The 12,576-nt window shown below is 42.3% G+C and overlaps 1 protein-coding gene across 4 annotated transcripts in view; it reads left to right on the top strand.

Annotated features, from left to right (window-relative positions):
• Positions 1-12,576, top strand: part of DOCK4 (dedicator of cytokinesis 4) — a 421,713-nt gene that overhangs the window by 300,650 nt on the left and 108,487 nt on the right. For all 4 annotated transcript variants that reach the window (XM_084791186.1, XM_084791187.1, XM_084791188.1 and 1 more), the window contains exons 23-24: positions 20-212; positions 12,013-12,140. In XM_084791186.1, coding sequence (XP_084647312.1) covers positions 20-212; positions 12,013-12,140 — 321 coding nt within the window. The remainder of the gene's footprint in view (positions 1-19; positions 213-12,012; positions 12,141-12,576) is intronic.

The raw sequence follows: 12,576 nt of genomic DNA, 5'->3' as shown, positions 1-12,576 counted from the left end.
ATCCCCTCTTCGTTTTCAGGCTGTTTTCCTGAGCTCCTTTCCGGCGGTGTACTCAGAACTGCTGAAGCTCTTTGATGTCCGGGAAGTGGCCAACTTGGTACAGGACACTCTGGGCAGCCTGCCGACCATCATGCACGTGGACGATTCCCTGCAGGCAATTAAGCTTCAGTGCATTGGCAAGACCGTAGAGAGCCAGCTCTATACCAACCCAGGTACAGTGGCTCACACTTGTAATCCTGGCTACCTAAAAGGCTAAAGCAAGCAGGTCCATTAAATCTAGAAGGTTAGAAGAAGCCTGAGCAAAGTCCACATTCTGAGCTCCAATGGCAAACGAAGGAAGGCAAGTGGGGAAGGCATTGAATAAGTTGTTGATTGTCATCGCAAGTAGTAGTAGTAGGGGACGGTTCCCCTGCCCACCTTGCTGTAGATTTCTTGTTATATGATCAAGAGAAAAGCAACCTTTTCCTTCTGAGATTTAGGTAAGGTGCCTGATATGATCCTTGTTTGTCTTGTTTCTCAATGTTTTCCATCAGTCTGTGTCTTAGTCGCTGTTCTATTGCTATACCATGATGAAGGCAGTTTTTTTAAGTGCAGTTAATTGGGGCTTGCTTATACTTTCAGAGGGTTTCAGAGTCCATGATCATTGTTGCTGCAGGAAGTATGATGCGATGCAGTCAGGCATGACTGTAGTTGAAAGCATCTTTCTTAGATTCAGTAAGTGAGCAAGACTGGGTGTGATGTGGTGTTTGGAAACCTCAAAGTCCTATAAAGTCCATCCCCAGTGAGGCACTTGTCCAACAAGGCCACATGTGACAATCCTTCCTAAATAGTCCACCAACTGGGAACTAAACATTCAAACATATGAGCCTATGGGATCCACTCTCAAAACCCACCATATTTGTCTTCTGAAACTATATGGAAGTTCTTTGTACTCTTGCTTTTTATGTTATGCCAATATCAAGCTACTTGATAGATTTTGCTATACTAGTTATCATTAAATCCTGTTGCCTCTCAATTTTTTTGTTTTGCTTTTTCTGAAGAAAATAAAAAAGTATTCACTTTATTTTTAAATTTACTTAAAGAAATTTTTGTAAGATTCACCAACTAAGAAGTCTTTAAGATAGGTTCCATCTGAAATTGTTCTTCCGTTTTAATGTATATGTGAGTATGATCCATCATTGTATCATAAAACATCTTAAGCATGCAGATAAAATAGAGCATATAAGTAAGTCATGAACAGATCTTAACAGCAGTATTTAATTTAGGTCTCTTTTTAAGGAATTCATCATCTTCTTATTCTCTTAGCTGGGCATGGTGACACACACCTTTAATCCCAGCACTTGAGAGGCAGAGGCAGGCAGGTCTCTGACTTCAAAGTCAGCCTCGTCTACAGAGTGAGTTCCAGGACAGCCAGGACTATAGAGAGAAGCCCTATTGAGGGGGTGGAGGGGCAATGAATTTGATTCATCACTCTCATATTATGTTCTATATAGAATCTTCCAGAATATCAGAGATTCTAGGTACTATTTCCTATTCTTTATTATAAGATAAGCTGTGTGACTTTCTGCCACTTTTGTTTTATTTCATCTTTATATAACATGATGTATATAACATGATATATATCACTCTTTTGATTACATTTTAACTTGATGTGATGTTTTTACATTATTGGAGGCTGGGAAATAGTCTCAGTTCATACATTTTAGTTTAAAAAGAGATTAATTTATTTATTATATATACAGGGTTTTACAGGATAATGCTTTGCTAACTTCCTGTATCATCACTCCTTCCATTGTCCTGCTTAGGGGGACTTGTTTTAATGCTTCAATCAATGTAAAAGAAAGTTTAATCTTTTTATTTTTCCTGATTAAAAAAAAAATCATATCGCTCTAGAGCAGTGTTTCTCAGCCTGTGGGTCATAACCCCTTTGAGGGTTGAATGACCCTTTTGCGCAGGTCACCTAAGACCATCAGAATACACAGATATTTACATTATGATTCATAACAGTAGCAAAATTACAGTAATGAAGTAGCAATGAAGATAATTTTACAATTGGGGGTCACTACAACATGGAGAACTGTATGAAATGGCTGTGGCATTAGGAAGGTTGAGAACCAATATTCTAGAGAAAAGATATTTTTTGCAGGTAGTTTCCAAACTCTTTTTCTCGGAACAGAGGGGTTGTGTTTCAGGAGTCAGGGACTCCTCTAGGGTTGGGAGCAGAGGTGCAGAGTGGACAGGGGTTGGCCAAGTCCCTAATTTAACTCAGGCGCCAACCCTGCAATTCCTAAACTAAGGGAGGTTGCCTCCTGTCTCATAGGAATAGTGATTTCTGCCATATTTCTCCTATAATGACCAGATGATTCTTCATTAGATTAGGTCCTACGCTAAAAGGTCAGCTAAGATCATCAATATAGGCTCCCAATAGTAAAGAAATTTCTGAGAGGATTTTATTCATTTCACAGACCCAATTTTTTTGTATTCACAAAATAGAAGAACCAAGCTCAGAGAGCTTTTTAAGAAAAGAAGTCAACAAAATCAAGATGTTAGGTTAATCGGGTCTCTGTATGAATAGGTGAGGATATTTGCAAAGGTAGCTCTGGAGATGTCCTGCAGGATCTGTGCCAGGGTCCCAGAGGAGAAGTTCAGAGTCAGGATTCGGAAGGTGATAATCTCCTTATGGTGGAAGTGGTGGAAGAGGTAGGAACCCTGTGTGCCCTTGCTATGGGGGCCTCCCCCTTTGGAGAGATATAATGGAGGAGCAGAAGCCACTCACAGTCAACATCGTTGAAACAGCTTCTCTCACTTCCTCAGTGATGCTTAGCTTGGCATTCACTGACTCATCACTGAAGAAAACAAAGACTGTCATGTGTAAGTGACAGGGTACAGCATATCCAGAAGAAGCCTGTCTTTGCAGAGAAAAACAGGAAGTGTCCTTGGGAGTCTTCCAAGATTGAAAAGGCCTTGTTTAAATTGCATGATACTCTCCAGGGGTGTTAGGGAAACCTAGAGAGAATTGCAAGGACTATGACATTCAGGCTCACTCACTGTGACTCAGGGATAAGCAGGTAGGTCCGTCGTATCCTTACGAATGAAAAGATATTGGAAATGAACAGTGTGAATTCCTGAGTTCACTAATGGGGTAAAATAATTAGCTTGTGGTTAGAAGGGGGACAATATAAAATTATAAGTACTATGTGGGCATGGTAGGATAAGCAAAGAACCACAACACAAGAGGTCCCAGTGCAGACAAAGGACAACATTTGACCTTTCAAGCAAAACAAAATGTAAATCTTCAACAGAAAAACTTTTTTTTTAATGAATTTGTTCCAGCTTCCAAAGATAACTATATCCAAATGACACAAGGAATATGTTAACATTTTAATTTTATGATAAACATATTCAAGGCTAGCATAATCAAAATAAGGTGAAGTAAGGTTGGTGTTTTTGAAGGCAGTGGCAACAGACTGTTTTTGTTTTTGTTTTTTTTCATTGCACCTGTGACAGGGACCACACCTTGGTAGCTTGAAATGATGCAGACTCCTTATCTATAGAGCAGAACCTCATGATGACTGCACAGAATGCAGGATGGTTCCAAGGCTGTTTTCCTGTCTGAAGGTCCTAGGGAACCACTGGTCTGCTTAATCTTTTATAGCTGTAGGGGCCACCTGCATTGTTTAGCTCAGGGTTCCCCCTTCTCCTCAAAGATAGGAGTACAGCATCTTTAAATCTCTCTCTCTCTCTCTCTCTCTCTCTCTCTCTCTCTCTCTCTCTCTCTCTCTCTCTCTCCCTCTCTCTCTCTCTCTCTCTCTCTCTCTGTGTGTGTGTATGTGTGTGTGTATCTGTCTGTCTGTCTGTCTGTCTGTCTGTCTCTCTCTCTCTCTCTCTGTCTCTCTGTCTCTCTCTGTCTCTCTCGGTCTCTCTCTCTCTCTCTCACCTCTCATCTTCCCTTTCCCCTTCCCTTTGCCTTCCCCCCTTGCCCCCTCCTCTTTCTGGTTTGGTTCTTCTGTCCCTTTCATTCATAAGGACTCCAGGTTTACGACGAGGCCAGATAAATCTCCCCAGTTGCATCTACAGAGTCTTCTTTGCCATAAATTAACTCCCAGGATCCAGGAAGCCGGGATATGGGAAACAATTATTCTGCTTACCACACATGGGCAGAAAAAACAAAACAGATTCAAAGCACTTTGTCAGCTTTAGTCCATATAAGAAGGTCAAACAAACAAACAAACAAACAAAAAACAGGTTCCCTAGAATTCTGTTTAGTAAAAGAAATGAAGCCCAGAAAGGTTGCAGCTGTATGCATGAGTGCACATATCCGGACCAGGCAGATGTCACATGATTCTTTCTTGACAGTTAAAACACAGAGATGATGGTAGGATGAGTGGGGACGAGCCTGTTCTAAGCTATTATGTTCAGCTAAAACAAAGGAGTAATTCTTGACTTTCTCTTAATGACAACTCCATGTCTTCAAAACAGAGTCCACCAAGACACTGACTATTCATAATTTGTTATGGAGTTTGATTTTTATGAGCAGAGACTTGATTTGAGATACAGAAATAGGAAGAAGCTGACAAAATGAATAGTTTTCTAGGAGGCTACTATTAGCCATAGAAAGAAGGGGATCCACAGTTGGCCCATATGGTAAGAAAATTAAATTTAATTTTGGAGAATTTGATCTTAGCAGTATATGCCCACCAAGAGATCTAGAATGTTCTGTAAGTTAACATTGTACTAGCATCTTATATCGGGAGTATTCTGCAGAGAAACGGAGTGGAGGAGGCTTGCATTTTAGAGCAGGCAGTTCTGGCAACGAGTGGAGGCTGGGAGGAAGCATGGGGGCTGGCAGTCAGGAGTGGTGGTTTATGGAATGGTAATGAGACTCTTCCACACTGCAGATCAGACTCTGCAGGAGCTGTGAGCATTGGCCTTGGCTTTGTCCCTGTTGCTCAGTACCTGGCCATTTGTTTAGCAGGAATCTGCAGCTGTCACTTACCTAGTTTCTTGCTAAGAAAAGATTATGTTTGTATTTGCTTGTGATTGAACAGCTTGTCAGACAAACCCCATGCAGATTACAGAGGTTAAGTATAAAGGCCTGAATGCCTGCTACAAAATGAGAGACTCCTCTATCCTAGGCCTTCCGAGTACAGCTGTCTGGAGCAGAAAGAGAGAAAGGGGCTTCCCCTGTTCGTGCCTTAAGTATAGTTGTTTAGAGCCCTGAAACATTAGACACTGAGAACCAGCTGCTGTGCTCCCCTGTGTTAGCTATGTCTTCCACTCTAGTTGAGGTTCTCAGATCAGGGGTGACAAGCTGCCAGAGCTACCTACTCCCACCTAGAAACAGAATGATCAGGTAGTTGATGGTGGGAATTCTGTGTGCAAGTAATAAGGAATTTCTTTTAGTGACTTCCTTGTTACTACTGGTAATTCTGTAGACTGATGCAAGGCTCTAATAGAAAATTAGAAAGGGCTGGGGCTGGGACAATCACCCAGCAATTAGAGTACAGAGTGATTTTTCTAGAGAACCCAAAGTCAGCTCCCAGCAGTCAAGTCAGGAGGCTGTGAACTGCGGGTAACAACAGCTCCAGGGGATCTGACGCCCTATTCTGACCTCTAAGGCCACCAGCACACATGAGGTGAACTCTCACACAAGCACACAGATATACATCTAAATAAAAAGTAAATCTTTTTAAATAAAAGAACATTTTAAAAATTGAGAGGAAGATAGAATATAATGCTACTTTTAAAGCATATTTGAGGAATTAATGGCATACAAGTGGAAAGGATGTTTGTTTAGATTTTTATGTTAATTTGGCAATTTCAAGAATAAAAAACTTACTGTACTTGATGAGTGTCCAATGACACTTACCACTTAGACCTGCCATTCATGTATTGAAAAAGCATACAGGTCTTAGGGGTTGTTTTGTTCTTTTTAAATGTAGATTTCTTATTGGTTATCTACTATAAAAATATAATATAAAAATAATTATCCAGGAGTGGAATGAGATGATAGGAGTGGGCTAAAGAAAGAAAAGGAAGGAAAAGAGAAAGAGAGAAGGAAAGAATTACTCCTGACCTCATGACACTAGTGTTGTGTCCATTTGCTCTGGCTACCTGTCCCCACCCTTGCTTTCCCTACTGTGTTCTTCAGCTTCCTCTCCTAGGCTCATCCTGAGGGCAGAGTGAGGTTGAAGGCCTTTCCACACTCCCCACATCACAGACTCAACTACTTCCATGGTTGTTCGTACTCTTCTGAATGTTATCAAAGATTTACCCCAATGTACTTTGGGCTTTGGCTTAGGCCTCTGTTAGCTGTAACTTCATGTTGGGATACTCAGGGTTCAGTCCCCACTTTGCTCTCTTGCCATGGTTACAGAGGTTTTTCTGTTTGGGGGCTTTTTTTTTTTTTTTAAAGATTTTATTTATTTTATGTACGCACACTCCATCTGCATATGTACCTGTCTGCCAGAAGAGGGCATTAGATTCCAGTGTAGATGGTTGTGAGCCACCATGTGGTTGCTGGCAATTGAACTCAGGACCTCTGGAAGAGCAGACAGTGCTCTTCACCTCTGAGATATCTCCCCAGCCCTGATTCCTGAGTTTTTAATTCTGTCTTATGGTAGAGACTGCATCACTGGAGAGAAGAGGGCTCGCCTTCCTGTCTTACATGTCAGTCATTCATAGATTTTCAGTGGAATGGGGGTAGGGGTAGGATAAGTGCCACAGCAGCTACTAGGTTCATGTGGTGACAGGAACAGCTTCTTCTTGCTGCTGCATAGGGTGGGCACAGCCGATGGAGTTATACACACCTGACTGGGATCAGGTGCCTCCTGCTCTCATCCCATGGAGCTGTGTTCGATGAAGTCAGACATGCCACATTCTATTTTCTTTGCCTTAATATCTAACAGAAATTATCACAAACCCCAGTCATTTATCCCATCAATATTTATTGTGGGGAAAGCCCTTACAGTATGTTTTATTTAACTTTATAAGTTTAATGTATTGTACTAATTTCTTTACATTTTAATTTATTATTTGACAATTTCCTACATAATCAATGTATCTTGATCATATTGAACCGAACCTAAGTTCTTCCCACTTTTTTTTTTTTTTTTTTTTTTTTTTTTTTTTTTTTTTTTTTTTGGTTTTACGAGACAGGGTTTCTCTGTGTAGCCTTGGCCGTCCTGGACTCACTTTGTAGACCAGGCTGGCCTCGAACTCACAACGATCCGCCTGCCTCTGCCTCCCGAGTGCTGGGATTAAAGGCGTGCGCCACCACGCCCGGCCTCTTCCCACTTTTTAAAATCCCCCCTAAAGTACTTCTCCTTCACAGTTCCCCACCCCCACTTTGATTGGTTTGTTTTTTTTTTTAATTTATTCATATTACATCTCAATGGTTATCCCATCCCTTGTATCTTCCCATTCTTCCCTCCCTCCTATTTTCCCCTTACTCCCCTCCCCTATGACTGTGACTGAGGGGGACCTCCTCCCCCTTTATATGCTCATAGGGTATCAAGGAAGAGAAACTCTGTTTCAAAAAACAAACTAATCAAGGCAAGAAGAGACTTGATTGGTTTGTTTTTTGAAACAGTTTCTCTGTATAGTCCTGGCTGCCTTGGGACTCTATAAACCAGGCTGACACTGAACTCGGAGATCTGCCTGTCTCTGCTTCCCCAATGCTGGGACTAAATGTCTGTACCACCATGCAAGGCTCCTTTCTCCTTTTTCAAAACAGCCCACTGAATCCTGTTAGTGCTGCCTCGGCTTAAGGCCATCCACCAGTAAATTACACACTCCAAGACTGACCCCTCCTTCCCCGAGCAGCCCCTCAGTCATATACAAAAATATCGGTCCAGCAAATCTACCCTGGATCTTCTTTCAATCTGGCATAAAAGCGGATGTTGTGCTAACAATTCCATGTTAAGATATGGCAGCATGATGCCGAGGGGACTCTGACGGGTACCATGTGGCATCTGACGGATGCTCGAGGTCAATCCTGCTCACTTAAAGTCTCTCAATGTTCCGTTCATTCTGCTACAACTTCAAACTTATGTTTCAAGGTGAGATGGCACCCTGAGCTCCAAAGCTGCATAAACAGCTGTCCTTTCCACCTCTGCTTGTGACCACCTCCCCGGCTCCTACACTCACCTTGTCTACAGTTGAAGTTGCAGTGTTCCTCTCTCTTGTTTGTGCTCTACCCTTAATCTGCAGATAGAAAATGCATCCAGCGGGAAAACTCAGCCGTCCTTGAAAGTTCCTTCTCACTTTTACCCTCCATCTCCCCTCATCACATGGTTCCTTTGTGCCCCAACATCTCCCCACACAGCCCATTGCCCTGTTTTGCTGCCACAACTGAGACCTTTTGTATGGTTCCCACAGCTCCTTCCTCCTATCTTCCTCATATCCCACCTGTGCATTTTGGGGACACTTCAGAACTGGTCCTCTAGGCTGGTACTCTGGCTCTGCCTACCTGCTCTGTCCCATCTTCTCTATGAAGTCCACTTTCTCCAACTCATCCTGAATCTCATCTTCAGGTATCCCCATCTTCCTGCACTGGCTCTCACATTATTGGTGTCATGGCTTATTGTGTTTTCCTTCTTGGATCAGCAAACACAGCTCTAACTAAATGAAGAATTGGCTCTCTAGTTCAATGTACATCCTCCCCCACCTCCACAGAAAGCTCTGGAGAGCAGGGGTTTTTTGTTTTTAAGTATCTCAGAAGGCAAATCTGTCCCCCAATTCCACACCATCATTTCATGTGCTTAGGTACAAAACAGGTATTGCATGAGTCATGGATTAGGAGTTGGTATATAATAGTAAAAGCTCCTGAAGCTATGTGTATTTTTTTCAATCTTATAGGAAAGGCAACTTCTGAGCTAAGGGTAAGCATGAAATAAGGATCAAAACAGTGGAAGGGAAGTAGGAGTTTGGGAGTGGTAGGGAGCATGTTGGAAAGCATCTGGCATCTGTGTCACATCCTCAATGGTGTACATGTGTACATGTGTGATGTACAAGTTTTATACAATGAGCGTCCTTAACACTGCACTGTTGCTCGCCTTTGAAATCCTGATACTATCTAAGTCTGTGGTGGTTTCTACTATAAGTGTGTGCTGTTGGTATCACAGCATCTAAAAGATGTCTTCCCAGGTTTACAGATGTATGATTCAGTTCCTCGTGGCTTTAATCTAGTTTTAGGTACTCCCAGCTCAGGAGATTCTCCACAGATGGAAGCTTTGCTGGGTACCATATCTTGGTAGAGAGCAGTCCTGCCCCCTCACTCACAGTCTCCCACTTCAAGAGGCTGCCTTGTTCCCTTGTAGATGTCTAGTCTATGTTGGGGTCCAGTTTGTAGAAAGTGGTTTGTAGAAGATTTGAGACTGATAAACCTCACTCTTTGTGGACAGATTCTAACACCAAGGGTCCTTATGTAATACTTGTGAATAGAGAGAGCAAGACATACCAACTTCATAATTAAGCTAAAGGAGGAAATCTACCAAGGATTCTTAGTTGCCCACCATCTTCCTAGTCTATGCCACAAGAGAACTACTGACAGCTAGGTTTATCTACTCCAGCGTATACACATAAAACAAAAACAGAAGCCCCTCCTTTCTACAACCATGGAGACCTGTGTTCAGTGAGCTTGGTCAGAGGCTTGGAGTGCGACAGTAGTGTCCTTTTCAAGGGGAGAATCTATAACAGATACTAGCTTTAAATCTTCACCTGTAGAGGATCTGGGCTTGGTTTTAACTTTTAGTTCTATGAGAGTGCCTGGCCTGTTGGAGCCAGATGTTTCTTTTACAAAGGTAAGATGAAGAATGTTAGCTATTCAGACTGTCTGGCCTTGACCTCCTAATCCTATCTTTTGTACTGGTAGATAGTCATGTGTCTGTGTTTTTATATAATGCAGGTGAACTGTTTGTCTCCCTTGCTTCAGGCCTAGTTCATAGATATTTTAACAGCTGGCTGCAGGTTGGGAGTTTAGAAACAAAAGCCCACTAGCTGCTGGAACCTATCAGATGAACTTTGCCTTCCCTTCTAATTAAACATTACTACAGAGTGCTCTCTGGTTCTTCAGTTTCCAGGTTCTTTTCCTTGGTTCTTTTTGTCAAGTAATTGCTTTGTAACAACACACCCTGTTGGGGTGTACTGCTTCCAGAAGGCCTGCAGGGAATTAGGTTACAGGTTTGAATTTTAGTATTCTGTGTATTCTCTCTCTCTCTCTCTCTCTCTCTCTCTCTCTCTCTCTCTCTCTCTCTCTCTCTCTCTCTCCCTCTCTCTCTCTCTCTCTTTCTCTCTCTCCGTAAGGCCTGACATCCTTGTACTGGTGGTACAGTGGCTGGCATAAAAATAAATGAGTCTCTAAGCCTAACTCCAGGGTTCCATGAGTTGGTTTGTTTGTTTTCTCTCTTTGTTCTTGCTTATAAAGATGAATGGATGGTGGAAAACCACTAGGTACCAGTGCATTTTCTAATGTGAACATCAGAGGCCATAATGAAAACACAGAAAGAAATAATTTGAAAGAAAAAGATAATGCAGAGAACATCCCCCAAGCCCCCAAGGTATGTCTGCTGTCTCAGTGAGATGAAAGGCCTGGGAGAAGTGATCCTGCAGAGATTCCAAACCTATGACACTGGACCTGAGCAAAGAAATGGACTGCAAGATAGCATAAGTAAGGAATTAAGTAGAAAGTGTAGGAGATAAAGTGCAGAAATCACCAGGAAAATGGGACACAACATGGGGAGATATGTAAGGCAACATCAAGAGAGTCATACTGACTTACTTAGGGTTTTATTGCTGTGAGGAGATACCATGGCCAAGGCAACTCTTGGAAAGGAAAACATTTCATTAGGGCTGGTTTACAGTTTCAGAAGGTTAATAAGTTATCATCATGATGGGAAGCATGGCAGCGTGCAGGCAGGCATGGTGCTGGACAAGGAGCTGAGAGTTCTACAACCTGATCTTCAGACAGCAGCAGGAGACTATGTGCCACATTGAATGAAGATTGAGCATATAGGTCCTCAAAGCCAAGGCCTCCACAGTGATACACGTCCTCCAACAAGACCACATCTCCTAATAGTGCCACTCCCTATGGCCAAGAATTCAAGTATATGACTCTGTGGGGCTACTCCTATTCAAGCCACCACACACACTGGGGATATATTTGCATTCTCAAGTGGAGGGAAATCAGGATAGGACAAAAGTACAGGACATTTTAGAGCAGTGGTTCTCAACCTTCCTGATGTTGCAACTCTCTAATATAGTTCCTCATGTTGTGGTGACCTCCAACCATAAAATTATTTTCATTGCTACTTCATGACTGTAATTTTACTACATTTATGACTCATAATATTTGTGTTCTCCGATGGTCATAGACAACCCCTGTGAAAGGGTCATTCAACCTCCAAAGGGTGACAACCCACAGATTGAGAACCCTGGCTTTACAGGGTAAAAGGAATAAGGCACGGTAACTTAGAATTAAACATACAAATACCGTGGATGACAATAACTTCTCCATAACTCTGAAAGCTAAAAGAGAAAAACAAAGCAATGCAAAAATAGAGTCTTGTTCTGGAGACTGGAAATCACCATGGTAGAGTGAGAGCATAATTATAATATTAACCAGAAACTGCTGTAACACTCAAGAAACCAAAGAGCAGGGCGGGGGGACGGGGGGTAGGAAAGATAAGAGAGCTAAGTCCCCATCATCTACCATAGTAAGATGGCTACCTCAGAGAAAACACGGGAACCAGCAAAAGAAGCATTTGAATTAGAATTTTAGAGGTAAAACACCCTGGGGTAGGGGGTGGGGGTGGAATGGGGCTATTGACGATAGCAGTCATGCATTAGGGGAAAGTGCTCCTTTCTTAGTATAAAACTCATAAAGCTAGTGTCCCTGCAACACTGTGTGCTGACAGTTTCACAATCAAAATGGAACTCAAAAGTCAGTAAGGATCCAGCTGAGGCTGGTGTGGGACTCGAGCAGCTGGGACACTAATGGCTCCTCTCTCTCAGACTCGCGGTACATTCTCCTGCCTGTCGTACTGCACCACCTGCACATCCACTTGCAAGAACAGAAGGACTTGATCGTGTGTGCACGTATCCTTAGCAACGTATTCTGTCTCATCAAGAAAAATAGCTCAGTAAGTACTTGCAGGTCATAGTGTGTGCTTCTCATCAAATGGCTTCTGCAAATAAAATCTTAAATGTCTTCCAAGGAGTCACACCAAGGAGAAACACTCACTTTTCATTTTCAGCCGGGATGGACTTCTTGGGTTTCCTCAGAAGGAATTAAAAAACAACAACAACAACAACAAAACAAAACTGTGGGGTTAGTGTAACCTTGAATAACCTAGCCTCCTAAAGTTGTATTTCAAGGAAGAACTGAATACCAAGTGAGAAAAATTAGAAATCTCAAAGCCTCCCACATGTGTCTTTAATCTTGATGGGATGAAAGCTCTGTGGCAAAAAATAAATTACTGCTTGCAGAGTATGGTGATTTGGGCCTGTTCTGGGAAAGGCCACATGACGATGCTCAGAACTTGGCTGTGGCCCTTGGGCCTAGTCCCATGGAAATTA

The sequence above is a fragment of the Acomys minous genome (assembly GCF_964271855.1).
Source record: "Acomys minous genome assembly, chromosome: 8".
Lineage (NCBI taxonomy): Eukaryota > Metazoa > Chordata > Mammalia > Rodentia > Muridae > Acomys > Acomys minous.
This window is presented reverse-complemented; position numbering and strand designations above follow the sequence as displayed.